Source organism: Tasmannia lanceolata, unplaced genomic scaffold, assembly GCF_043159265.1.
Source record: "Tasmannia lanceolata isolate RefF3 unplaced genomic scaffold, GAP_Taslan_0.1 ptg000257l, whole genome shotgun sequence".
Lineage (NCBI taxonomy): Eukaryota > Viridiplantae > Streptophyta > Magnoliopsida > Canellales > Winteraceae > Tasmannia > Tasmannia lanceolata.
The window spans coordinates 41,768-64,236 of record NW_027518932.1 but is presented as its reverse complement, the minus strand read 5'-3'; the positions used below and the strand labels follow the sequence as shown (position 1 = coordinate 64,236).

At 38.4% G+C, this 22,469-nt stretch overlaps 2 protein-coding genes across 2 annotated transcripts; both read right to left on the bottom strand.

Moving 5' to 3' along the window:
- Positions 1 to 8,551: 8,551 nt before the first annotated feature.
- On the bottom strand, positions 8,552 to 9,631 carry LOC143867503 (germin-like protein 8-2). The gene is made up of 2 exons (XM_077376106.1): positions 9,481 to 9,631; positions 8,552 to 9,251 (listed from the first exon to the last, which is right to left on the bottom strand). Exons 1-2 carry the CDS (start codon positions 9,596 to 9,598, stop codon positions 8,695 to 8,697), a joined length of 675 nt encoding a protein of 224 aa, XP_077232221.1. The 5' UTR covers positions 9,599 to 9,631; the 3' UTR covers positions 8,552 to 8,694.
- Positions 9,632 to 18,730: 9,099 nt separating this feature from the next.
- On the bottom strand, positions 18,731 to 19,679 carry LOC143867509 (germin-like protein 8-2). The gene is made up of 2 exons (XM_077376112.1): positions 19,529 to 19,679; positions 18,731 to 19,303 (listed from the first exon to the last, which is right to left on the bottom strand). The coding sequence occupies exons 1-2, from the start codon at positions 19,644 to 19,646 to the stop codon at positions 18,747 to 18,749; spliced, it is 675 nt and encodes a 224-aa protein (XP_077232227.1). The 5' UTR covers positions 19,647 to 19,679; the 3' UTR covers positions 18,731 to 18,746.
- Positions 19,680 to 22,469: the final 2,790 nt, after the last annotated feature.

Here is a 22,469-nt window from a genome sequence, read left to right as displayed (position 1 = left end):
AAGTACCCTTGGAGGGCCCATCAAATCCAGAAGATGTTCATCAAGTTCAAAGTCATGGCTTTTCAGCTACAAAAATGGGGTTCCTAGTACCTGAGGGGGGGCTTCTCAAGGGCAATAGAGGGGAGCTGAACATGGTATTACAGAAGGGATTATGGGCCCTCAAATGGGGTTGAATAAGTCACCATGGAGGGCCCATCAAACTCAAGGGTTTTCAACTACATAAATGGGAATCCTAGATCGGAACTTGTGCAAAACAGGAGCTGATTCATGGGTTTATCTTGTGCATAAACAGAGGTAGGCTGATCACTCCTATTTTCCTATTTGCTTTTTCTTGCCTGGTTTAAGCTCGGAGAAAATGGTGGGAATGATGGCTGTAAATCTGTTCCGTTTTTTTTTCTCTAAAATCTGCAAATGCAGCTCCTTCATCATCCTCTAACAAGTTCTAAAAATAGGCAATGTTTAACGAACAGAGAGAGAGAGTGGGGTTTTAAAGTTTGATGAAATTGGAGATAAATAAGACCTGATCATTGTTAGAGGGCTAAAAGGTTTGTATCAAAGCCAATAGAGGTGATAATTGTAGTATAATGAAAGCCTGATATTGAATGAGAAAGATCTCGAATTGCTCTAGGGAATAGAATTGCAGGTGCAACTGATGATAGAGTGCAGAAATAAAAGGGGCTGAAATTGGAGTTCTAAAAAATTAAGCTCTCAACAATAAATTATTCATCCAATTGGAGCATTGCCACGACCCACCTGGATATTTTCTTTGCCTATTTTGATAGAAGCGAACCATAGACTTGGCTTTCTCAATCTCAAATGACTTGAATTACCGTCATACTTCAAATCGTGATGTTTCTCCTACACATTGAATCTGCTCTTTTCCTCTTTTCAAATCGCCACATGAGACTTCTAATATGAGTTGCAAGATGAAATCATTGCCATTTGTTTTACCCAATGCTCAATAGAGAGGATATTAAAAATTAAATACAAACAGGGACCGAATCTCTTATGTCACTAACAAATCACAACATGAAAAATTCAACCCCTACACTCATCAAACTCATGTCTGTCTTGTTTTCGCAGGCACTTTCACATTTAACACCAAAGCTAAATGGGATAGCATGAGTTTTGAATTACTAATAACAGCAATATCTTATGGACCACAACCACCCTTTGCGCATTATTATATCACACTGCCAGAATTGCCTTAAATAAGATCTTTAGAAATTATTTCTTTCAGATAGTAAAGAAAATAATATGAAAGATAACAAGGGGGTGAAGGCAACGGACAAAGATATGTGATTGTATAAGAATGCCATCTGGAAACATGTACCCCAACTGTAAGAACGGTGTGTTTGCCACAAATGGTTTTTTTTTTTTCTAAATATACACTCATCCCCTATTGTTAAAGCATCAATTTCCTTAACATTAATCTTTATTTGTTAGTTTGAAGAATTTGATGCTCAAGATAAATGGATCTTAAGAAAGCTTTTATTCATGAAAAGTTCAAAAGCATAAATGCAACTAATTAGAGATTGATGTCATTCGGACGATGTTTGCACTTGAGATGAAGAATTAGAAGACATATGAACCTGTTTTGATACCTTTTTTCTTCAATGGTTGTTTTCTGTTGATACCTAATGTGCCCAAAGAGTGGTTGCCCTTGTAGCATAGTTGAATGTTCCCCTTTTACACCTTCTTTTTTAATGCTTGTTTTCTTTTCATACCTAATGTGGCCTAAAGAATGGTTTCCCTCATAGTATAGTTGAATGTTCCCCTGTTACAGAATGTTTCGAAAGTAAGATTTATGTTTAGTGATAACAATTACTTTCTAAGGTAAAATTAATAGCTCTTGGACAAAATTCTGTTCACACCGAAGACAAATCATGAGAAGGAACAAGAAGGAAACTTGGTGACATGTTTTATTGTCTAAATTTTGTGGAAGATAAGATATTGCTAAGTCACAACTTTCATCAAACACTAAACAAGCACAACTGTTGGAAACTTTAGTCATTTCAATTGATTCAATCCGACACTCATCACACTTCAAAAATCCTATATTTCAACCATTGAAATCCTATCACAAATCCAAGCACAAATTAGCAGAAAAATGGTTACAAATCAAAGATTACCCATCAAAAAAAGTTCATGGTTACATAGGTGAAGAAAAAAAATAAAAAAAAATATGGCATGGCAGTTAGGAGAGGGAGAGAGACGAAATAACTCACATTTTTTGAACCGCAACCGTTCATACGTGCTTCACCTTCGTCGAGATCGCCGTCGAGATCGCCGGAGAGATTGCCGTAGAGATCGCCGGAGGAGAGGACGAAAAAAAAAAAAAAACAAAGACGAGAGGAGAGAAGAGGGAAAACTTAAATGTTTTTTTTATTTTTCTAAGTCAAATCACTCTGTTTCTGCAGAGGGGCATTCTAGTCATTCGAATTTTTGTTAACAGGGTTTTGACCCCCTTTTGTGATTTTCACCAAATACTTGACCCCTGTGATATTATGTCATTTATTTGTCCCCCCTGTGTCAAATTTCCTAAACTTTAATTCATAAAATATAAAGTCAAATTAAGAGATCTTCTAGCAAACCCTTTCTACTTCAATATTATAAAACAAAAACCCATCTCTCTCTCTCTCTCTCTCTCTCTCTCTCTCTCTCTCTCTCTCTCTCTCTCTCTCAATTAGTCACAAGCACATGTCTGCAAGCATCAGGCCTCCGCACGTAAGGGTGCAACTTGGGTCGGGTTCAACCCAATTTTGGCTCAAGTTGGGTTTGCATTTCCTCACGTTGGGTTGGGTTAGGGTTGGGAAAAGCCACCTTGATTTAATTTCGGGTTGGGTTAGGGTTGAGGCCTTGGAAATCTTACCTGACCCGAACCATACCTTCGTCCTCTGATTTTACCTTGATTTTCTTTAGGTTATTGTATTTTTCTGTTTGGCCCAAGGTGAACCCGAACCAACCCAACCCGATTTCGAGTTAGATGGATTGGGTTAGGGTTGAGAGATTTAGAGGCTTGTTGGGTTAGGGTTGACCATCCTCAACCTGAGGCTCGGGTTGGGTTGGCTTAGGGTTGAGGGAATGCTATCTCGGGTTGGGTTAGGTTTGGACTCGACCCGATCCAACCCGACCCAAGTTGCACCGCTATCCGCACGTCTTGAGTGCCTCTTGTTTTGTGTATTTTATGTTTAGAAAATGTCTAATGTGTATCCCTAGGATGCCGTGCGAAATTTCCTACACTCTCCCTAATGGGTTACATCAATTGAACGTATACTTCAAAGGAGTGGATAGTCATGTCAATATAGATCTTAGCTAATTTTCACACCATTATTTCCTTTGGATATGCTGACAAATTGAGGACTAGTTCAAGAATTGATTCGTATAAAATCATTTGGGAAAAGGAAGTGACGCATTCGCCTTTTTTTTTACTTGGGAGAGCCCCCTCTACTGTATTTATGACTACTCTTTTACACTAGACGAGGCTGTCCCAAGTGAAAAAGGGGCACATATATCATTTCCTTTGGGAAATCTTTTTGATAATTTCAAGTTTTCGGATAATATTGTGATGGAATTTTCTTACCAATCTAATTGTTAAAAGGGAAAAGTGTTTCTACATGGCGGAGTAGATTTGTTATCTACTCCGTTGGCCAAAATTACAATGGGGCCCACACTGTTTGGGTCCTGATCGCAATAGATAGGGTGTGCCAAATAAATAAATAAATAACAACTCCATAGGATCATCCCAACCCTTCTATTTGTGGAGGTTAAAAATGGACGGCTATAAACCTCCACAAATCTGTCCATTTTTAACCTATCCACAAATCGAAGGGTTAGGATGATCCTATTAAGCCAATTTTTTAGGCACACCCTATCTATCGCAGGGCCTAACAAATGAATGCTCTGGATTATCCAAACAATATGGGTCCACTGTGTTTCATGCGACGGAGTAGATAACGTTATCTACTCGACCGAGTAGAAACACTTTTCCCTTGTTAATATCTTTTAAATAATAAATATAATTCAGAAAACATATTGTCAAATTAAGAGTTCTTCTAGCAAACCGTTACTACTTGACAATATTATAAAACAAGATTTTTAATACGGTGCCCAACAGTCAAGTCTCGTGTGGGCGATACTGCCCTTGATATTTGATCCAACAGCAACCCAGCTTTTTAAGGTGAGCAAAAGAAATAAATCACAAGCTATCACAGGAAGACAATAATATATACAGTTCACCAGAATGGGCTATATCCACGGACAAAGTAATACAGATCCATTATTTCAAGCCAATGTTGAATTGAATGATGAAATATGGTATTTAGATAGTGGTTGTAGTAACCATATGACCGGGAACAAGGATTATTTTCTTGAAATAGACAAAACTGTCAAACCACGAGTAAGAATAGGTGATAAAAATCATGTTAATGCCCATGGAATTGGTCCCATCGTGGTTTCTACAATGGTCGGCAAGAAACAAATTCATGATGTTATGTATGTTCCTGGGTTGGCTCAAAATTTGTTAAATTTGGGACAATTGATAAAAAGGGGTACCGTGCTATCTTTGATGAAGGAGAATGTAAACTCTATGAGAAGAAAAGTATAAAATTAGTATTTTCTATTAAGAAGACAGAAAATAAGATGTTTTCACTAGTGTTGTCAAAACTAGTATTAAATGCTTTTAGTGCATCTGATGATGACTCTATGTTATGGCATAGGAGATATGGACATTTGAATTTTGGTGGATTGTCTTTATTGCAAAAGTTGAATATGATTGTTGGTTTTCCTTCTTTGAAATCTGGTGGAAAAGTGTGTGAAGCTTGCGTTTTGGGAAAACACCACCGTGAGCAATTTCCAAGTGGTAAGTCTTGGAGGGCATATAAGCCTTTGATGCTTATACATGCCGATATTTGTGGCCCTATGCAAACCTTATCCTTGAGCAGAAATAGATATTTTATTCTATTTGTTGATGATTACACAAGGATGACACAGGTTTATTTTCGGGAACGAAAATATGAGGCTTTCTCTATCTTCAAACAGTTCAAGGCCCTTGTTGAAAACCAAAGTGGTCATTCTATTATTACTCTTCGTACTGACCGTGGTGGTGAATTTATTTTCAAGGAATTTCAGAATTTCTACAAAGAAAGTGGAATCAAAGGACAGTTGACAGTAAGCTATACCCCACAATATAATGGAGTCGCAGAGCGGAAAAATAGAACATTAGTTGAGGCGGCAAGAAGCATGCTTAAAGACAAGGGGTTGCCTAATGATTATTGGGCTGAAGGTGTAGCCACAACAGTATACATATGCAATCGCCGTCCTACAAAAGCAGTTCAAAGAAAAACTCCATATGAGGCTTGGAGTGGAAGAAAACCCAATGTGAGTCATTTTAAAGTTTTTGGTTCAATAGCCTATGCTTTTGTTCTATCTGAAGAAAGATAAAAGTTAGATGATAAAAGTAAAATGTGTATTTCTATTGGCTATAGTGTGGAGACAAAAGGGTACCGGCTTTATGATCCTATTTCTAAAAAATTGATTATAAGTCGTGATGTTATTTTTAATGAAAAAAATGCTTGGAATTGGAAAAATGGTGTAGAAGCCCCCATATGTGTTCTAAATGAAAACACATCATGTGAGGCACCTTCCCTTGAGATTTGTTTACAGTATCCTGATGAGTGATTTAACTCCCATAAGAATGAGAAGTCTTGCTGATATATATATGATTGATGTGAGTTTGCCTGTTTTGCAATGGAGCCTTCTAGTTTTAGATGCAGTAAAAAAGAAATGTTGGGGTTCCACGCAAAAGCAATAGTCCCACATCAGACATGTGAGATGGATGTGGATGGGTTATAAGGGAATCAGCACCCTCCCTCTAACAGCTAGCTTTTAGGGGTGAGTTCTACTCTGTAAATTCCCTACAAGTGGTATCAGAGCTAGGGCGTGGTAACCCGGGAAGATCTCGGTAACCCCAGTGTGCCTCCGAGGACGGTGGAATTCCCTCGGAGAAGATCTCGTAGTTCCCACGTTGCCGCCGCGTGGAGGGGCGAGATTGTCCACGTTACTTCTGCGTGGAGGGAGATATTGTTAGGGTTCCACGCAAAAGCAATAGTCCCACATCAAACATGTGAGATGGATGTGGATGGGTTATGAGGGAATGAGCACCCTCCCTCTAACAGCTAGCTTTTAGGGTTGAGTTCTACTCGGTAAATTCCCTACAAGAAATAATGGTGTGAAGCAATGAAGGAATTGATGCAATTACTAAAAACAACACTTGGACATTGGTGGATTTGCCTCCAAATAAAAAAGCAATTGGACTTAAGTGGATCTACAAGTCCAAGTTCAATGCCGATGGTTCTCTCCAAAGGCATAAAGCTTGGTTAGTTGCAAAGGGTTATGCCCAAAAGCCATGTATTAATTTCTTTGAAACATTTGCACTTGTGGCTAGAATGGATACTATTAGAACAATTTTGGCTTTAACTGCTCAAAAGAATTGGCAAGTTTTTCAGCTTGATGTGTAATCAGCTTTTCTAAATGGAGAACTTGAGGAATAAGTGTATGTGGATCAACCTCAAGGCTTTGAAATCAAAGGCATGGAGCATAAACTGTACAAATTGAAGAAGACACTCTATGGGCTCAAACAAGCACTAAGAGCATGGTATAGTAAAATTGACAGGTATTTTCTTAAAAGCTCATTTCAAAAGAGTGCTAGTGAACGAACTCTTTATGTTAAAATTCATGGTGATGATATCATATTTGTTTGTTTATATGTCGATGACATGGTAGATACTGGGAGTTCTCTTGATATGGTTAAGGAATTTAAAGAGAGCACGTTGAAAATTTTTGAAATGTTAGATTTGAGTCTATTGCATTATTTTCTTGGAATTGAAGTTATTCAAGGACCTAATCGAATTTTCAAATTTCATAAAAAGTATGTTTGGATTTGTTGTAAAATTTTGGTATGACAAATTGTACGCCTACAAAAACACCTATGAATACTAATGAGAAACTTACTTTACAAGATGGGGTTGAAAAAGCAGACGAGAAGAATTTTAGAAGCATAGTTGGTGGTTTGATTTATCTAACACATACAAGGCCAGATATTATGTTTGCAATTAGCATTATTTCCAGATTTATGCACAGTCCAAGCAAGCATCATTTTGGGACAGCAAAGAGAATTATAAGATACATCCAAGGCACAATCGATTTTGGTATTGTGTACTCAAAAGCCACTAACTACAAATTGATTTAGTTTTCTCATAGAGATTTGGCAGGTTTCATAGAATATCGGAAAAGCACAACGGGCTATTGTTTTAGCCTTGGATCAGGTGTCATAGCTTGGGCATCTAAGAAGCAATTCCCTACGACGCTCTCAAGCACGGAAGCCGAGTATATCGCTGCCACAACTACAGCTTTTCAAGCAATTTGACTTCGAAGGATTTAGCGTGATTTGAAAGACGAAGAAAGCTGGCCTGCGTGGATGTTTTGTGACAACAAATCCACAATTGCCTTGACAAGGAATCTATTTCTTCAAGGGAGGACGAAGCACATTGAAATTCGTCACCATTTCATTAGAGAAGTCACACCCAAAGAAGAACTAGAACTAAAACATTGCAACACTAAAGATCAAGTGGAGGATATTTTCACCAAAGCTTTGCCAGAAAAAAAGTTCAAGAAATTTCGTCAGATGATGGGAGTACAGTCATTCACCTAGTTTGAATTAGGGGGCGTGTTGGAAAGTAATTTTAAACAGTGAATTACTGTGTGGGGCCCACCCAAGTCCACCCAAGTCTAGTTTAACTTTATCTTATAGAGCTTGAGTCGGTCATGAGTTCCTAGTGTGAAGTAGTATTTGTTTATTCTTATCCTTTAAAGAGTCATGGTGTTAGGAGGAGTTCTACTACAACCATGAAAGTCAAGAAACGTATGGTCATATGGCTATTCACCGTACAAAGGAGCAGCTCTATGTTCTACTTATTTTATTAATAATTGGGATAGAGTTATGAAGCAGTAGTTCTGATCAGAAAAAAATTTCACCATAATTTAGTGTTCTTATTTTCTCCTTCAATAAAAGTTCTTTTATTGTTTTCTTGTGTTAAGTATTTGGTTCTCAAATTCAACAACAAGATTGTAAGGTTCGCGTTGTAGGTATGCGGCACCGTCGCTTGCCCGGCCTGGATCTCGGATCGGGGTGTGTGTGTGTGTGTGAGAGAGAGAGAGAGACGAATTCATGAAAAACAAGATTGTATAGTGAATCAATCCCTTGATTTCCCCAGTGACATACTCAAACTGTATTATTATTTTCTTTTGTGATCACCATAGCTAATTTTTTTATTGTTTTCTTTTGTTAAGTATTTGGTTCTTTTATTGTTTTCTTTTGTTAAGTATTTGGTTCTTAAATTCAACAACAAGAATGTGAGGTTCCCGTTGCAGGTATGCGGCACCATCGCTAGCCCGGCCTGGATCTCAGATCGGGGTGTGTGTGTGTGTGTTTGTGAGAGAGAGAGAGAGGGAGAGAGAGAGAGATAGGGAGAGGAATTCATGAAAAACAATATTGTATAGTGAATCAATCCCTTGATTTCCCCAGTGACATACTCAAACTGTATTATTATTACTACTTTAAGAAATGCAAACATCAAGTTTGCTTATTCAAATACACTATGGTAGTTAATGCATGGGATCCCTGTCGGTAGTTATCTAGTTTTTGGGCCCGAACTGTGCCTGAAGAAAATCAACTACTTTCTTGTCAAGTTGGAAGGCCTTGGCGAGAACATCGTCCGAGATGGGCAGGTTTGATCCGAAGACGGCATTAGCTATGGTGATCACACCTGGGTTCTGACTTGCCAGAGCGGCAATGGCCACCGCATTGGTCTGTCCAACATTGAATTGGAAGTGAATGAGACCTATTGGAAACACAAACACATCACCCTTATTGAGGACCTTTGATATGAGCCGATTTTCGCCATTTGCAAGGTTGGAGGTGACGAAACCAACGAGGAGGGTGCCCTCTTGAACTACAATCATCTCAGTGCCCCTTGGGTGTGTGTGGGGAGGGTTTAGTCCATAGGGTGCAAAGTCTATGCGAGCCATGGAGATGCCAAGAGTGTTGAGTCCTGGTATTTGGACCACGTTCACTGCGGTCACATTGGACCCAACTCGGTTATTTGTGTCGCGTGGCATGTCAAGCCCTGGGAAGAAGAAATCGCTTGCTTGAGCGAGCATTGGGTCCTTGCAAACCACGCCATTGACTAACACTGAGAAGGAAAAACATCATAAAAAGATCAGCCAATAGAAAAAAAACATAACCCATGCGAGTAGGGCCGGTCTCCACACACAAAGTAAATGCAAAAATAATATTTCTTAAGTCATCTAGCCAAACCCCACATTACCTACAAAAAAATGGAATTTATTTTGCACAAACACGTGATTATCATGATACTAATGGAAGTTAAATTGAGAAATAAAATAAAAAAGCATTTGTACCTGGAGACATATTGTCAGCAACACAAAAGTCCTGTAGAGGACTGGGATCATCGGCAAAGGTAAGAGAAGATGCCAAGGAAAGGAGTACAAGTACAAGGAGGGGAGTAGCCATCTCCATTTTATCAACCTAAAGAAGAATATTGGGTGCAAATGTTTTGATGGTGTGAAAGAAGCTTAGAAAGGGTGCATATTTATAGGGAGAAGGAGAGAGAGAGATGCATGGCTTAAGGCCGGGTCATGTGATTTCATGGAAATGGTCTTGTTACTACCAAATCAATATATGTTTTAACAACTACGCTATCTAATCTAATTTTTTATCCTAATAGAAGCAGTCGTCGGACTCGTTTTTCTGTGTGAATGTCATTTTAGTTGAAAGTTGAAACAATCCTTTTCTTACCTAAATTAAAAATGCAACTTATCTGAGTTGAAACAATGCCTTCCCAATTTTATGTTTTGAAATGGTAAGATCTGAATTAGTAAATGGGGCAAGCCCCACGACGGAGCTGGTCATGAATAAAAATAGGAAATGGCATATTATGGAGGAAAAAAAATCGAAAATCCAATTCACTCCATCCCATCCGCCACACTATTAGCCGAGCGATGGACATGCTGAAATCAAACTGGGTGATCTCCTAAATGGTATATTTTCTTAAGAATGGCTACATTTCCACCTTTTGTTTGTGTTTTTTCTTTTTTTCTCACTTGTAATTGTAAAAAAAAACTTACACCATCTATACAACCGAATACCTTCAAAAAACCCCAAATCCAGCCCCATATTCATCACCCTCAAGAAAATCCAATCAAATCCCACTATTTGGTGTAAACATCATTGCATTGTGCTCTGATTTCCTAAGGGACTACATGTACTCTTGGCTGAAGTGGGATCTCAGAATTTTTTTTTTTAAGTTTTCACCCCCATTCACACCAAAAGGCCATCTCTCTCTCTCTCTCTCTCTCTCTCTCTCTCTCTCTCTCTTATCGTTCCATTGCTTGCATCCATATAAAACGAAGCAAATAATTTTTTTAAGAGCTTGAAGATGTAATTTTATTTTGTTGACGTGGTGGTTGTGATGTGGAAAACCACCTTGCGAAATTTCTAGGTCAGTAACTGATTATTAAAGTGTTACATCAATTGAACTGATTATTAATGTGTTACTTCAGTTGCTAATTTTCACACCATGTATTACTTTGGATGGTGACATATTCACCTTTTTTTACTTGGGACGGCCCCCTCTAGTGTATTTTTTTATTTTTTTGGATGGGACAGCCCCCTCTAGTGTATATGGGACAGCCCCCTCTAATGTATCCCTAGGATGCCATTCGTATGAAATGACCAGGTCTACTATTCTTTTGATAAGAAAGGATGAACTACTCACTTATCTGTATGAGTGACTAAGTGATATCAAATATTAATGGCGTGTACTCTAACTCCCTAAGATAAATGTAGAAAACATTTAAAAGTGATATCACATTGAACTTATTTGACAAAGCCCTGTTGCCTAGTCCTCAGTCTAATACAAAAGATGATGGCCCACTCAAAATAGCCACAATACTCGTTGTATATGTACAGTGTTATCTCCACCTTGATAAAAGCCACTAAAAAACCTTTCTCTCTAACCTTCTATACAACAACAAAATAACCCCAAATCTCTACATTGAGTATGAGGAAAACCGTCTTTAAAATACCATCCAAAGCTATGCTTCAAGGAAAAACTAATGGAGCTGAAGAATGGAAGAAGAGGAACACACCTTGGAAAACCAAGAAGAAGAAACTTGTTTTCGCTTTACCACAAAGCCCTCCTAAAGCCCCAAGAGGAAACCCTTCTTTTTTAATCTTAACCTTTTCTCCTCTCAAACCTCTCACTCTTCTCCTTTTTTAAACCCTATTTATCTCTTGCCTTTAAAAAACCATATGAGAGAGGCAAGGAAAACATCCCATTTAAAAGACCAAGTGATACCGACTTCCAAAAAACAAATAAAAAAATGGTGCTCATGCGTCACCATTTTAACAATCTCCACCTTGATGCATAATCACCAGCTTTTCAACCCTTCCTTCTTGAGGCTGGGAGAAGATAAACTTCAATATAACTTCTCTCCTTGAACCATCTTTATGAGCATATCCACCACATTCTCTTTGGTTCACACTTTCAACAAATAGATCCTTCCATCTTTAATGACTTCCTATATATATATATATCGGTGTGTGTGTGTGTGTGTGTGTGTGTGTGTGAGGGGTGGAACTGAACTCTTGGCCAAATAAATGATACTCATGTTAATTAATGCCTCGATAGTGGATAATGCAACCGTTGGTTGCAACTTTGACATCCAATTAATAGGACCATTCTCAAACCGAAATATATAACCCGTAGTAGATCTTTCTTTGTCCATATCATTAGCGTAAGTTGTATCAACAAAATCATGCAATGGATTCGAATCCTCTCCATATCTGATAACATAATCTGTAGTACTTCTTAGGTAGCGAAGCACCAATTTGGCGACCTCCGAATGTGCTTTACCTGGATTCGCCATAAACCGGATTAAAACTCCAACCGCTTAAGTAATGTTCGGCCTAGTTCATATCACGAAAAACATCAAGCTCCCAACAATGTTAGCATATGGGACTCAATCCATTTTCTTCATCTCCTCTTCCGATTTCGGGAATTGATCGAAACATATCTTAAAGTGAGCCGCTAATGATGTCTTTATCGGTTTAGACTTGCTCATCCCAGACTTTTCAAGCACCTTTTTTACAAACATATTTTGTGAAAGCAACAAAGTTCCATTCTTTTTATCCTTGGAACTTTGTTGCTTTCACAAAAGATGTTTATAAAAAAGGTGCTTCAATGGTTTGGGATGAGCAAGTCTAAGCCGATAAAGACACATTAGTAGCTTACTTTAAGTTATGTTCCAATCAGTGCCAAAAATCGGAAGAGGATGTGAAGAAAATGGATCGAATCCCATATGCTACCCTTGTTGGGAGCTTGATGTTGGCATGGTATATACTAGGCCGGAAATTACTTACGCAGTTGGAGTTTTAAGCCGGTTTAAGGGGAATCTGGGTAAAACGCATTCAGAAGCCGTCATTGTTAGGGTGTGTGCCCTAATTAAAAGCTAGTTGTTGTAATGTTGCAACTATTATTTATTGTTACATGACATCTATTGGGTACTTGTTGGGGTGTGTAATGTGCTTCTAGACACACCTTTATCCTTAGGTGGCATCGTAGGATAGGTCATGCACATTGAGATTATGTGGTGGGGAGATATGATCTTCAGGTTCTTTGCAGGGCTAGAATGTTCTTGGTTGGGGTTGAGATTGGACATCTCGAACCTGTACACTACTAGAATCGAACCGGCCTCCATATACACATTGGGGTGGCCTATCTAGGTCACTGGGGTAGTTGATTCTAAGTAGGTGGAATGGGCGAAATGATTGGACCACACACTGAACGGATGGCTTTGTAAAATAACCTGTGGACAAGGATTTGGATAAGGATATTATGTCAGACAGGACCGTTGGATATGTCCTTAGACCTGAGGGATAGTTTTAGTCTATGGGCGGACCTTATGGCTTTGGTCTATCTAACAGTAGTCCCCGGTCCAGGATTACCAGCGAGTAGTGCCGGGTCATGGGGTAAACCCATGTGATCAATAGTGATGCCTAACATGGAATCCTCCACCCCTCCCATAGAGGAAAATCATTTACAATTTCGATCTGAGCTAGGCCATTAAATAATGACTGGCCTATCCGTTTGATAAATTGTTTATCAAAGTTTTTCAAAAACATTGATTGTTTCAGAAGGGATTTGCAAATCCATTTGCGGGCCCAAGCTTGATAGATAGAAAAGTATACCATTGAGTGAGCCCATGGCGTAATTGATGTCCACCCTCCACAAGACCCAACTCGGTAAATGTAGGATCGGATGAAGGACAACACATTGGATGTGATTTGGGTAATTTGATCTAATGGTTTTCATCAGGGTAACGTCATGGTGGGGGTCACTTGCCTAATGCTATCGTAGTTGGACTACATTGCATGAGATCACAGTAGAGCCCATTGTGGACCCTGCAAAAGTGATCATTGGATCCCTAGGACGATCGCACTCACAACTTGCTAGACCCTTACGGATTGTTGGACAATATGGGTTTCAGATTTGATCATATGTGTGATATGGATTGGATCCACTATATGTGATGCAGGGAGGAAGCGCACCATACATAGGGTGCATACACATGTATTAAAGATGAGATGCACCATATTATGGTGTGTACATGTCTTAATTAACATGTGCTTATTAAATGCTCAAATCCTATTGGATAAGAGTTATGAGACATCGTATTGGTTGATTTATTCTAATTTCCTATTGGTGGAAATTTAAAAAGGAAAAGAGAGAATTTGGGTTGGAGAAGGTTTCCTATTTCTAAAAGTCCCATTGGTTATTCGTAACATTCAATAAGAAAAAATAGTTTTGAGTATCCATGTGTTTTACATGTTTAAGAAACAAAGAGTTTTAATTGAATTTAGTTTCCAAAATCAAGGGGACACATACAAGGGAACGAATTGCTTGAGGGAACTCTATAAACGGAGGGGATGGGTGGACGGTTTGGATTACTTGCACAATTTTGAAACCCATATGCAAAATTCGTCTAGCCCATCTCCCCTCCCAATTTCGTTTTTCTCCTTTCTTCTTCTCTCTCCTAGTTTTGTTTCTAGTTCTTTAGAAGAACTTGAAAGCCTTATTGGTTTCAATTTGGGATTGGATTCCAAGTTTTCTCCTATTTCTCCTTCAACCGCATGGTGTGAGAAGCCACTACTTCGACTTCCGGAGCAGCTTTGGTTTGAGAAACGTCAGGTACCTAATGGGGAGTAGATCAAGCAGAGATTGGCAGTATCGGTCAACCAATTGGTACGTGCTCTTAACCATCTGAATTTCAATTCATCACCATTGATTAATCTAGTAACTAAGATCTTGGTTCGGTTGGTGGATCGAAAAAGTTTTTGTTTTTAGCTCAATCTTGTTTTCGCTGTGCGTATTGATTCCACTGCCAACTTTCAGTCAAATGAGTGCTTTTCTATGTAAGAGGTACTAGTGATTATGCTATCACATATGAGAAAGATTTGAAGCCGTTGCATGGTTTTTTTTATGCAAGTTATGCTAATGTTATGGACAAAGGAAGATCTATTATGGGTAATGTATTCGAGTTTAGGAATGGTCTTATTAGTTTGACGTCAAACTTGCTCCCAACGGTTGCATTATCCAGTACCAAGGCCGAATACATGGCGGTAATGGAATCTTGCAAGGAATCTGAAAATAAATATGTGTAGGCCTAGGTGATTGCAACCCAAAGGGGAGGCGAATTAGATTTATAAAATTGTGCCCTTTTAAAGGATAGATTAAGAAATTAAATCAAAGAAAAATTTAACAATAAACACAAAGAACTTAAAATCAATGCACAAGTAAAGGAGATAAGGGAAGGAGTGCAGTGGTTCGGTTTAAAACGCCAGACCTATATCCACTCCACCACAACTGTTGATGGCTTCAGTAAAACCCGTTCTTCTTAACGGTGAAGATCAAACCAATACAACGAGGTGGCTCTGCGCCTCAACACTTGTCGACAGAGATGGATCTCTGTCTCCCAACACTCGCCTTCGGAGAAGGCTCTGCGTCTCTGAGTACTTGTCAAATATAAGATTAAAAGAATGAAAGAATGCCTTGTTCAAGGGCAATTACACGAGATGCTCTCATAAAGATATACAATTTTAAGCCTCGAATCCAATCCCTCATAAAATTTCTCGAAGAGAGGCACAAGGAGTGATTTTTCACTCAAGAGATGCTCTAAGTATATATTAGAGCTTGTTGATTTTGTCTAAGTGGTTTGAGAACCCTTTTATAGGCAAAAACCCAAAAACTAGCCGTTGGGAACACCCCCAACGGCTCTGTAATGGATAGTTTAAACTAGCCGTTAGGCTATTTAAAACATTTGCAAAGTCACTCACGGTCGACAGCCAAAGGCTCTCTTAATTTGACCCCGTGGTTGAAGAGTTATGGCTATTTTGGTAGACTGTGTTTGTTAGCTTTGACTAGTTAATGTGTTTAGAGTTCCTAAGCTATTAATGATGTATGAGAGTCCCTAAACTAGTTAGTGGACTAGTTTGAACAAATTTTCTCATGTATTTCTCTATTTGAAGAGTATCAAACATATGTAATGGAGTTTTAGTGAATATTGAATGAAAATTTTGCATTGTGCATTTTTCCTTGAACCTTGAAGAGTTCAACCTTGAAACCTAGAAGAGTTTCACTCCTTCCTTGAAGAGTAGGATTTTTCCTCTATTGTTTGCATCCTTGAAGAGTTGCAAACCATCAATCTTGAAGAATTGATGTTATCCACCTTCCTTGGCAACCTAGAAGAGTAGCCATTGAAGTTGTTATCTTTACACTGATTTCAGTCTTTGCTGGACCACCCCCACTTCCATCTTGTTTTCGACTGCCTTACAGTATTTTTCAGAGAAAACTTTCTTCATCAAAGTTCTAGATCATTGAGTCCTTGAAATTTTGGTTTTGGAATCAGGTCATTCTGGCCTATATTGAAGGAGATACGCCCATTTTACCGAACTCGCATGAATCTGTTTTCTTGTATCCAAGTCATTGTGCAATTGAGTGTCTTTCTTTATCACTCTCTCGATCCATGGTCCAAGAAGCCTAGGAGAGGCTTGCATAGCAAAATGAACATGGCTGGCTGCAATTGATTTGGTACAGTTGATGAAGTTACTAAAGCCGATGCCTAATTGGAAGTCCCTCTACCGATTCCCTCGCCGTCTAAAGGGTGTAAATGTATTTTTTTCCTTTTTTTTATATCAGAATGGCACCGGTCGACCGACCATGTCTCGATCGATCGTCCCCCCCCCTGAATTTTGGCCATTTCATATTTTCCTATTGTTTTGCCTTGGGAACTTGGTCCGCTTGATTTTCTTCATTCCATTAGCTTACTTGGGGTATTTTAACCCTCTTTTGATGCCTTGTTTGGATCCTAAGTGTGGGATTGGATTTTACATTCTATTTGACACAAGACTTGACTTTTGATCTTCTTCAAATTGTGTCTTCTAGTCCCTTTCAACTTCATGGATCTCCTCTTGCTTTGACTTTGAACCTTGACGAACCTTCGACTTAAATAACAAACACAATTAGTACATATAATCATTTGTGTTTTGAATCATCATAAAATAGAAGATAGCCAAGGGTTGAACAATTAGGCTTACATCTCCCCCCTTTTTTGATGACATCATACAAGGGATTTTCCAATAAAATATGTTTTGAAGTAAATGATATTCCAACTTAGAACTTTAAAACATAACACCAAATTTCTTTCCTCCTTTGTCATCCACATAAAGAAGAGATGAGAGCATATCAAAATATCAAGGGGTTTTGAAATATTAATACATAAGTTTTAGGTTCGCCTTAGTCAAATAGAATTTAAAACTACAACTCCCTCTTTTTTTATTTAGAAATTCAATATAAGAGGGGGTTTTCAAAAAGAAATTGCCAAGGACTCAAGAATTTTCATTTTAAGTTCAACCTTCGGCTTAACTCATCATCTCAAAATGATTTTCAACATTCATTTTCAAATTGTAAAGATTTTTCAATTTTTAGCTCCAGCCCCTAAATCTGAGTAAAAACTCAAACAATGATTCATGTTGGAGCTTTTAGAACCCAAGTTTTATTGGGTCCATTCCTTCTAACCCATTTAGAATATTGATTTCTATGCTCACATTGAAATTTATAATGTCCATAAGATCCACAATAGTGACATCTTATGGATGGGTTAGCATGCCTTCTAGATGCAAAATATGTTCTATAGTAAGTTGTGCATCTAGATCTTTTAAGAATAATGTCTACAATTCTATCCCCATTAATAAACCTATTTAGACATATTCTCAACTTTTCATTTTCTCTTTTAAGATCTTGAATTTGGTTTAAAAAATCATTAATTTCTTCTTGATTTTCCCTGTTTGAGTATTTATTAATTTTCATGATCACTTTTTAATTCAACAATTTGATAAGAAAATTCAAGAATTAATCCCTCATTTTCTTCCTTGAGGGTTTCATTTTCTTTCTTCAAATATTCAAGTTCTTTACTAAAATCATTTTTGGAAGAAGGTTCAAACTTTTGATCTTCTTGAAAATATTATGATGAAGACCTTGTTTATGTCTTGTGATAAGTGAATCCTTTTGAATATCCTGACTATGTCTATTGGTATATTTTGATCTCAGTTACTTGTGTTTGATCATGCTGCTTGTAAAATCTCCACTGTGAACTTTTGAAATACGCGACCATGCTTCTTGTTGCATATTTCAGTTCCAGCTTCATTTTTAGTCTAGGTATGTGATTTGATCTTGTTTGGTTCGTATCTTGGGAAAATGATTCTCTGATTACTCATTCTATGCCTATTTTACTTCACATTGCTCCTTGCCTCCTATTTCGGCTTTTATAATTGTGGCCATGCTTCTCATTTCAGTTTCGGTTTCTACATGCAAATTTTGTATGTTCTATTTTGGCTCTTATCCATTTGTGGTAATATGAATCCCTGATTATTTACCTTGTGTTAAGCATATTTTGTGTGGCTCAAAATTACTTGTGTTGAACCATCAGAATGTGTAGTGTATCCCTCACTCTAAGTTTCGGCTTCACTTTGACTTTCTGTTGCAGCCTTCTGTTTCCCTACCATGCTAGACCCAGCTAGAGTAATGCTTGTTTACTATCTGAGCGTTAGCTCACTCGTAGTTTAAAATTTTCAGATATTGAAATTGGACTTGTGCAAAGATCTGGAGTGGGAGCGTACCCTCGTTTTATTTGGTCAAAGGACTAGTAATTTGCACTTGAGCGTGTATACATCTTTTAATAGTATTGATGGATATCGATGTTTTAGTTTTACATTGGCTTTACTACTCTGATATATGCCTGGATTTATTTCCGATATATGATTCTAATTACCTTACCAGATTGTGAGGGTCGCGTTGTAGGTATGAGGCACCGTCGTTTGCCCGGCCTGGATCTCGGATTTGGGTGTGTGTGTGTGTGTGTGTGTGAGAGAGAGAGAGAGAGAGAGAGAATTCATGAAAAACAAGACTGTATATTCAATCAATCGCTTGATTGTCCCATTGACATGCTCAAACTGTATTATTATTACGATTTTAAGAAATGCAAACACCAAGTTTGCTTATTCAAATACACTATTGTAGTTAATGCATGGGATCCTTGTCGGTAGTTATCTAGTTTTTGGGCCCGAACTGTGCCTGAAGAAAATCAACTACTTTCTTGTCAAGTTGGAAGGCCTTGGCGAGAACATCATCAGAGATGGGCAGGTTTGATCCGAAGACGGCATTAGCTATGGTGATCACACCTGGGTTCTGACTTGCCAGAGCGGCAATGGCCACCGCATTGGTCTGTCCAACATTGAATTGGAAGTGAATGAGACCTATTGGAAACACAAACACATCACCCTTATTGAGGACCTTTGATATGAGCCGATTTTCGCCATTTGCAAGGTTAGAGGTGACGAAACCAACGAGGAGGGTGCCCTCTTGAACTACAATCATCTCAGTGCCCCTTGGGTGTGTGTGGGGAGGGTTTAGTCCATAGGGTGCAAAGTCTATGCGAGCCATGGAGATGCCAAGAGTGTTGAGTCCTGGTATTTGGACCACGTTCACTGCGGTCACATTGGACCCAACTCGGTTATTTGTGTTGCGTGGCATGTCAAGCCCTGGGAAGAAGAAATCGCTTGCTTGAGCGAGCATTGGGTCCTTGCAAACCACGCCATTGACTAACACTGAGAAGGAAAAACATCAAAAAAAGATCAGCCAATAAAAAAAAACATAACCCATGCACGTAGGGCCGGTGTCCACACGCAGAGTAAATGCAATAACAATATTTCTCAAGTCATCTAGCCAAACCCCACAATACCTACCAAAAATGGAATTGAGTTTGCACAAACACGTGATTATCATGATACTAATGGAAGTTAAATTGAGAAATAAAAAAAAAGCATTTGTACCTGGAGACATATTGTCAGCAACACAAAAGTCCTGTAGAGGACTGGGATCAGCGGCAAAGGTAAGAGAAGATGCCAAGGAAAGGAGTACAAGTACAAGGAGGGGAGTAGCCTTCTCCATTTTATCAATCTAAAGAAGAGTATTGGGTGCAAGTGTTTTGACGGTGTGGAAGAAACTTAGAAAGGGTGCATATTTATAGCAGAGAGAGAGAGAGAGATAGATAGAGAGATGCATGGCTTAGGGGTCATGTGATTTCATGGAAATGGTCTTGTTACTACCAAATCAATACACGGTTTAACAACTACGCTATCTAATCTAATTTTTTATCCAAGTAGATCTTTTCCAGCAAAGAATAGAAGCAGTCGTCGGACTTGTTTTTGTGTGTAAATTTTGTTTTTAATATTTTGAAATGGTAAGATCTAAATTAATAAGTGGAACGAGCCCCACGACCGAGCTGGTCGTAAGTATACAAAGAAAAATAAAAAACGACATATTATGCAGGAAGAAAACCAAAGATCCAATTCACTCCATCTCTCGCAAAACCGTCCGCTACACTATTAGCCGAGGGATGGACATGCTGAAATCAAACTGGGTGATCTCCCACACGGCCTCAAACAATGCCTACCCTATTTATACCATGTATATATTCCCAAAATACTTACCCATTTCATTGCTAATCTGCAGACCTTTTTTTAAGGTTGGCCAATACCACTCTAATTAGGAAATTGATTTTTCCCGACCCCTCTTCAGCATTTCCTTCTCCTTTTGTTAATCTTTTCTTAAGAATGGCTACATTTCCACCTTTTGTTTGCCTTTCTCTGAAAATAGTCATTTCCAAGAAAGCACAAACAAAAGGATGGATATGCTGAGGAATGAGGTAGAAATTAAAATTTCACTTGTAATTGTTAAAAAAAACTTATGGCATCTCTAAAAATTTTTATTTTAGTTACTTCGTTATTAAAGATTCTTTGCGAAATCTTAGTTAGATTGTAAATAAAATAATAAACATATTTTAAACTCCTTTTACCATTTGGTTGTTTTTCAAATATGCAATTTGAGAAAAAAAAATGGCGTCGATTTTCTATCGTTGAAGCTGTTGATCTGGTGGACCCCCACTCACACCGAAAGGCCATCCATCATCTACGCTAAAACTATGGTAGGATGATCCTAACCCACTGATGGCAAATTTTTCAAAAAACGTCTTAAAGAATTTAAAAACGATTTTTTCAATAACTTAATATCATAAATTTTGGGGGCAACTAAGACGCCCTTATCTATATATTTGTACCAATATGGCTCCAATAGTATATCTACTACTACCTAATACATCTTTTTTCCCAACTGGACTTTCATTAGGTTGGATAATTTAATTAAGGGAAAATTACAGATACACCCCCTCAAATATGGTAAAATTCCACTTCTAACCCCGTGGTATCAAAGGTACCAAAGACACCCCCTTAGTTTTCAATAATGCTTGTTATATGACGGGGTGTACAGGAACGAATAAATTGTTAGGGGGTGTCTTTGATGGATTTTGAACTATAGGGTGAAAAGTAGGGGATCTACTTAAAAATGTCAGAAAGTTGAGGGGTTGCCTTTGGTACCTTCGATACCACGGGGTTAGAAGTGGAATTTCGCCCTAGTTGAGGGGATGTATCCTGTATTTTTCCCTTTAATTAATGCCCTATTTATCTTGAAAAGGGCACCACTTATTGAGCGGGAAAGGCATACTCTATATGTAGCTAATCCAAGGGGTTTATTCCATATATAAATTAGAGAAATGATAATGGGAATGGCTGCCTTGCAAAAACCAGCTAAAGGTCGCTCCACATTGGTCCATCCCAACAAAAATCATTTGAAAGAGCACAGAAAAATATGAAAATGGCACGGACAGATATTAAATTAATGGAAAAAGAAATCCACCTTGATCAGAAGTCCCAATAGGAGCGCCCATGCAGATGGTTTTTTGCAAGGGCACCATTCATTTTAGCATTTTCGTCTTGAAATTATATATGAAAGGAGGCCAATCCAAAGAATTGCTTATCCAAGGATGTGTATCCTCCAACGACAGAGAACAATGCAGTTCCATGCCACGTCCAGTTTTATACATTTTCAAAGTTTCTGTTCCCACTAATTATTGATTTGTTGAGCTGAGTATACGTCATTTCACTAAACTAGGTGACGAGGTAGTTGTGAACTTGTGATGTGGAAAACCCCCTTGCGAGATTGTTAGATGAAGTAATTAAAAACTTGTGGGGCCCACCTAATTCAAGTCCATCGTATAGTCATCTAGAAAGCATACAAAACTCCTTTTGCATGTTAATTTATTTTTAGGGCGCTGATATTTTCGCCCTTGACGGCCCCCTTGGAGGCTAGTTTCCCTCTTGACAGCCCACTAACTATAAAGTACGATTCCCATCTACTTTTTACCGACGAAGCAGTCATTTCCTTTTTCTCTCCCCTTCCAGGATAAAATCACCCCACTCTACTCTACAGCTGTACAACACTACATCAAGCAAGGTAGGCCCCACCATAGGATGATCCAAACCATCCATTTGATGGCCCACAACATAAATAGGTTGCACCCCAAAATATTATAGATCGGAGGTTTGAGATCATCCCGTGGAAATGATTTTGGGGGAACAACCTATTTACGTTGCGGCCCATCAAATGAACGGCTTGGATCCTCCTATTGTGTGGACCGTACAGTTCATTTTGAAAAATATAAGTGGGGCCTACAGTTAGGGGTGAGCATTATTCGGTTAAAACCGAATACCCGAACCGAATTGGTCGGTTCGGTTCGGTTTTGGTTTTTTTTGATTGATCGTCCATTAAAACCGTCCATTTGATTGATCCCAACTTAATTAGGTTGTGCTCAAAAAATCATTCTGATCGGATGATCCTAGCCCTCCGATCCAAACCGAGATTTTAATTTTTCCCCTC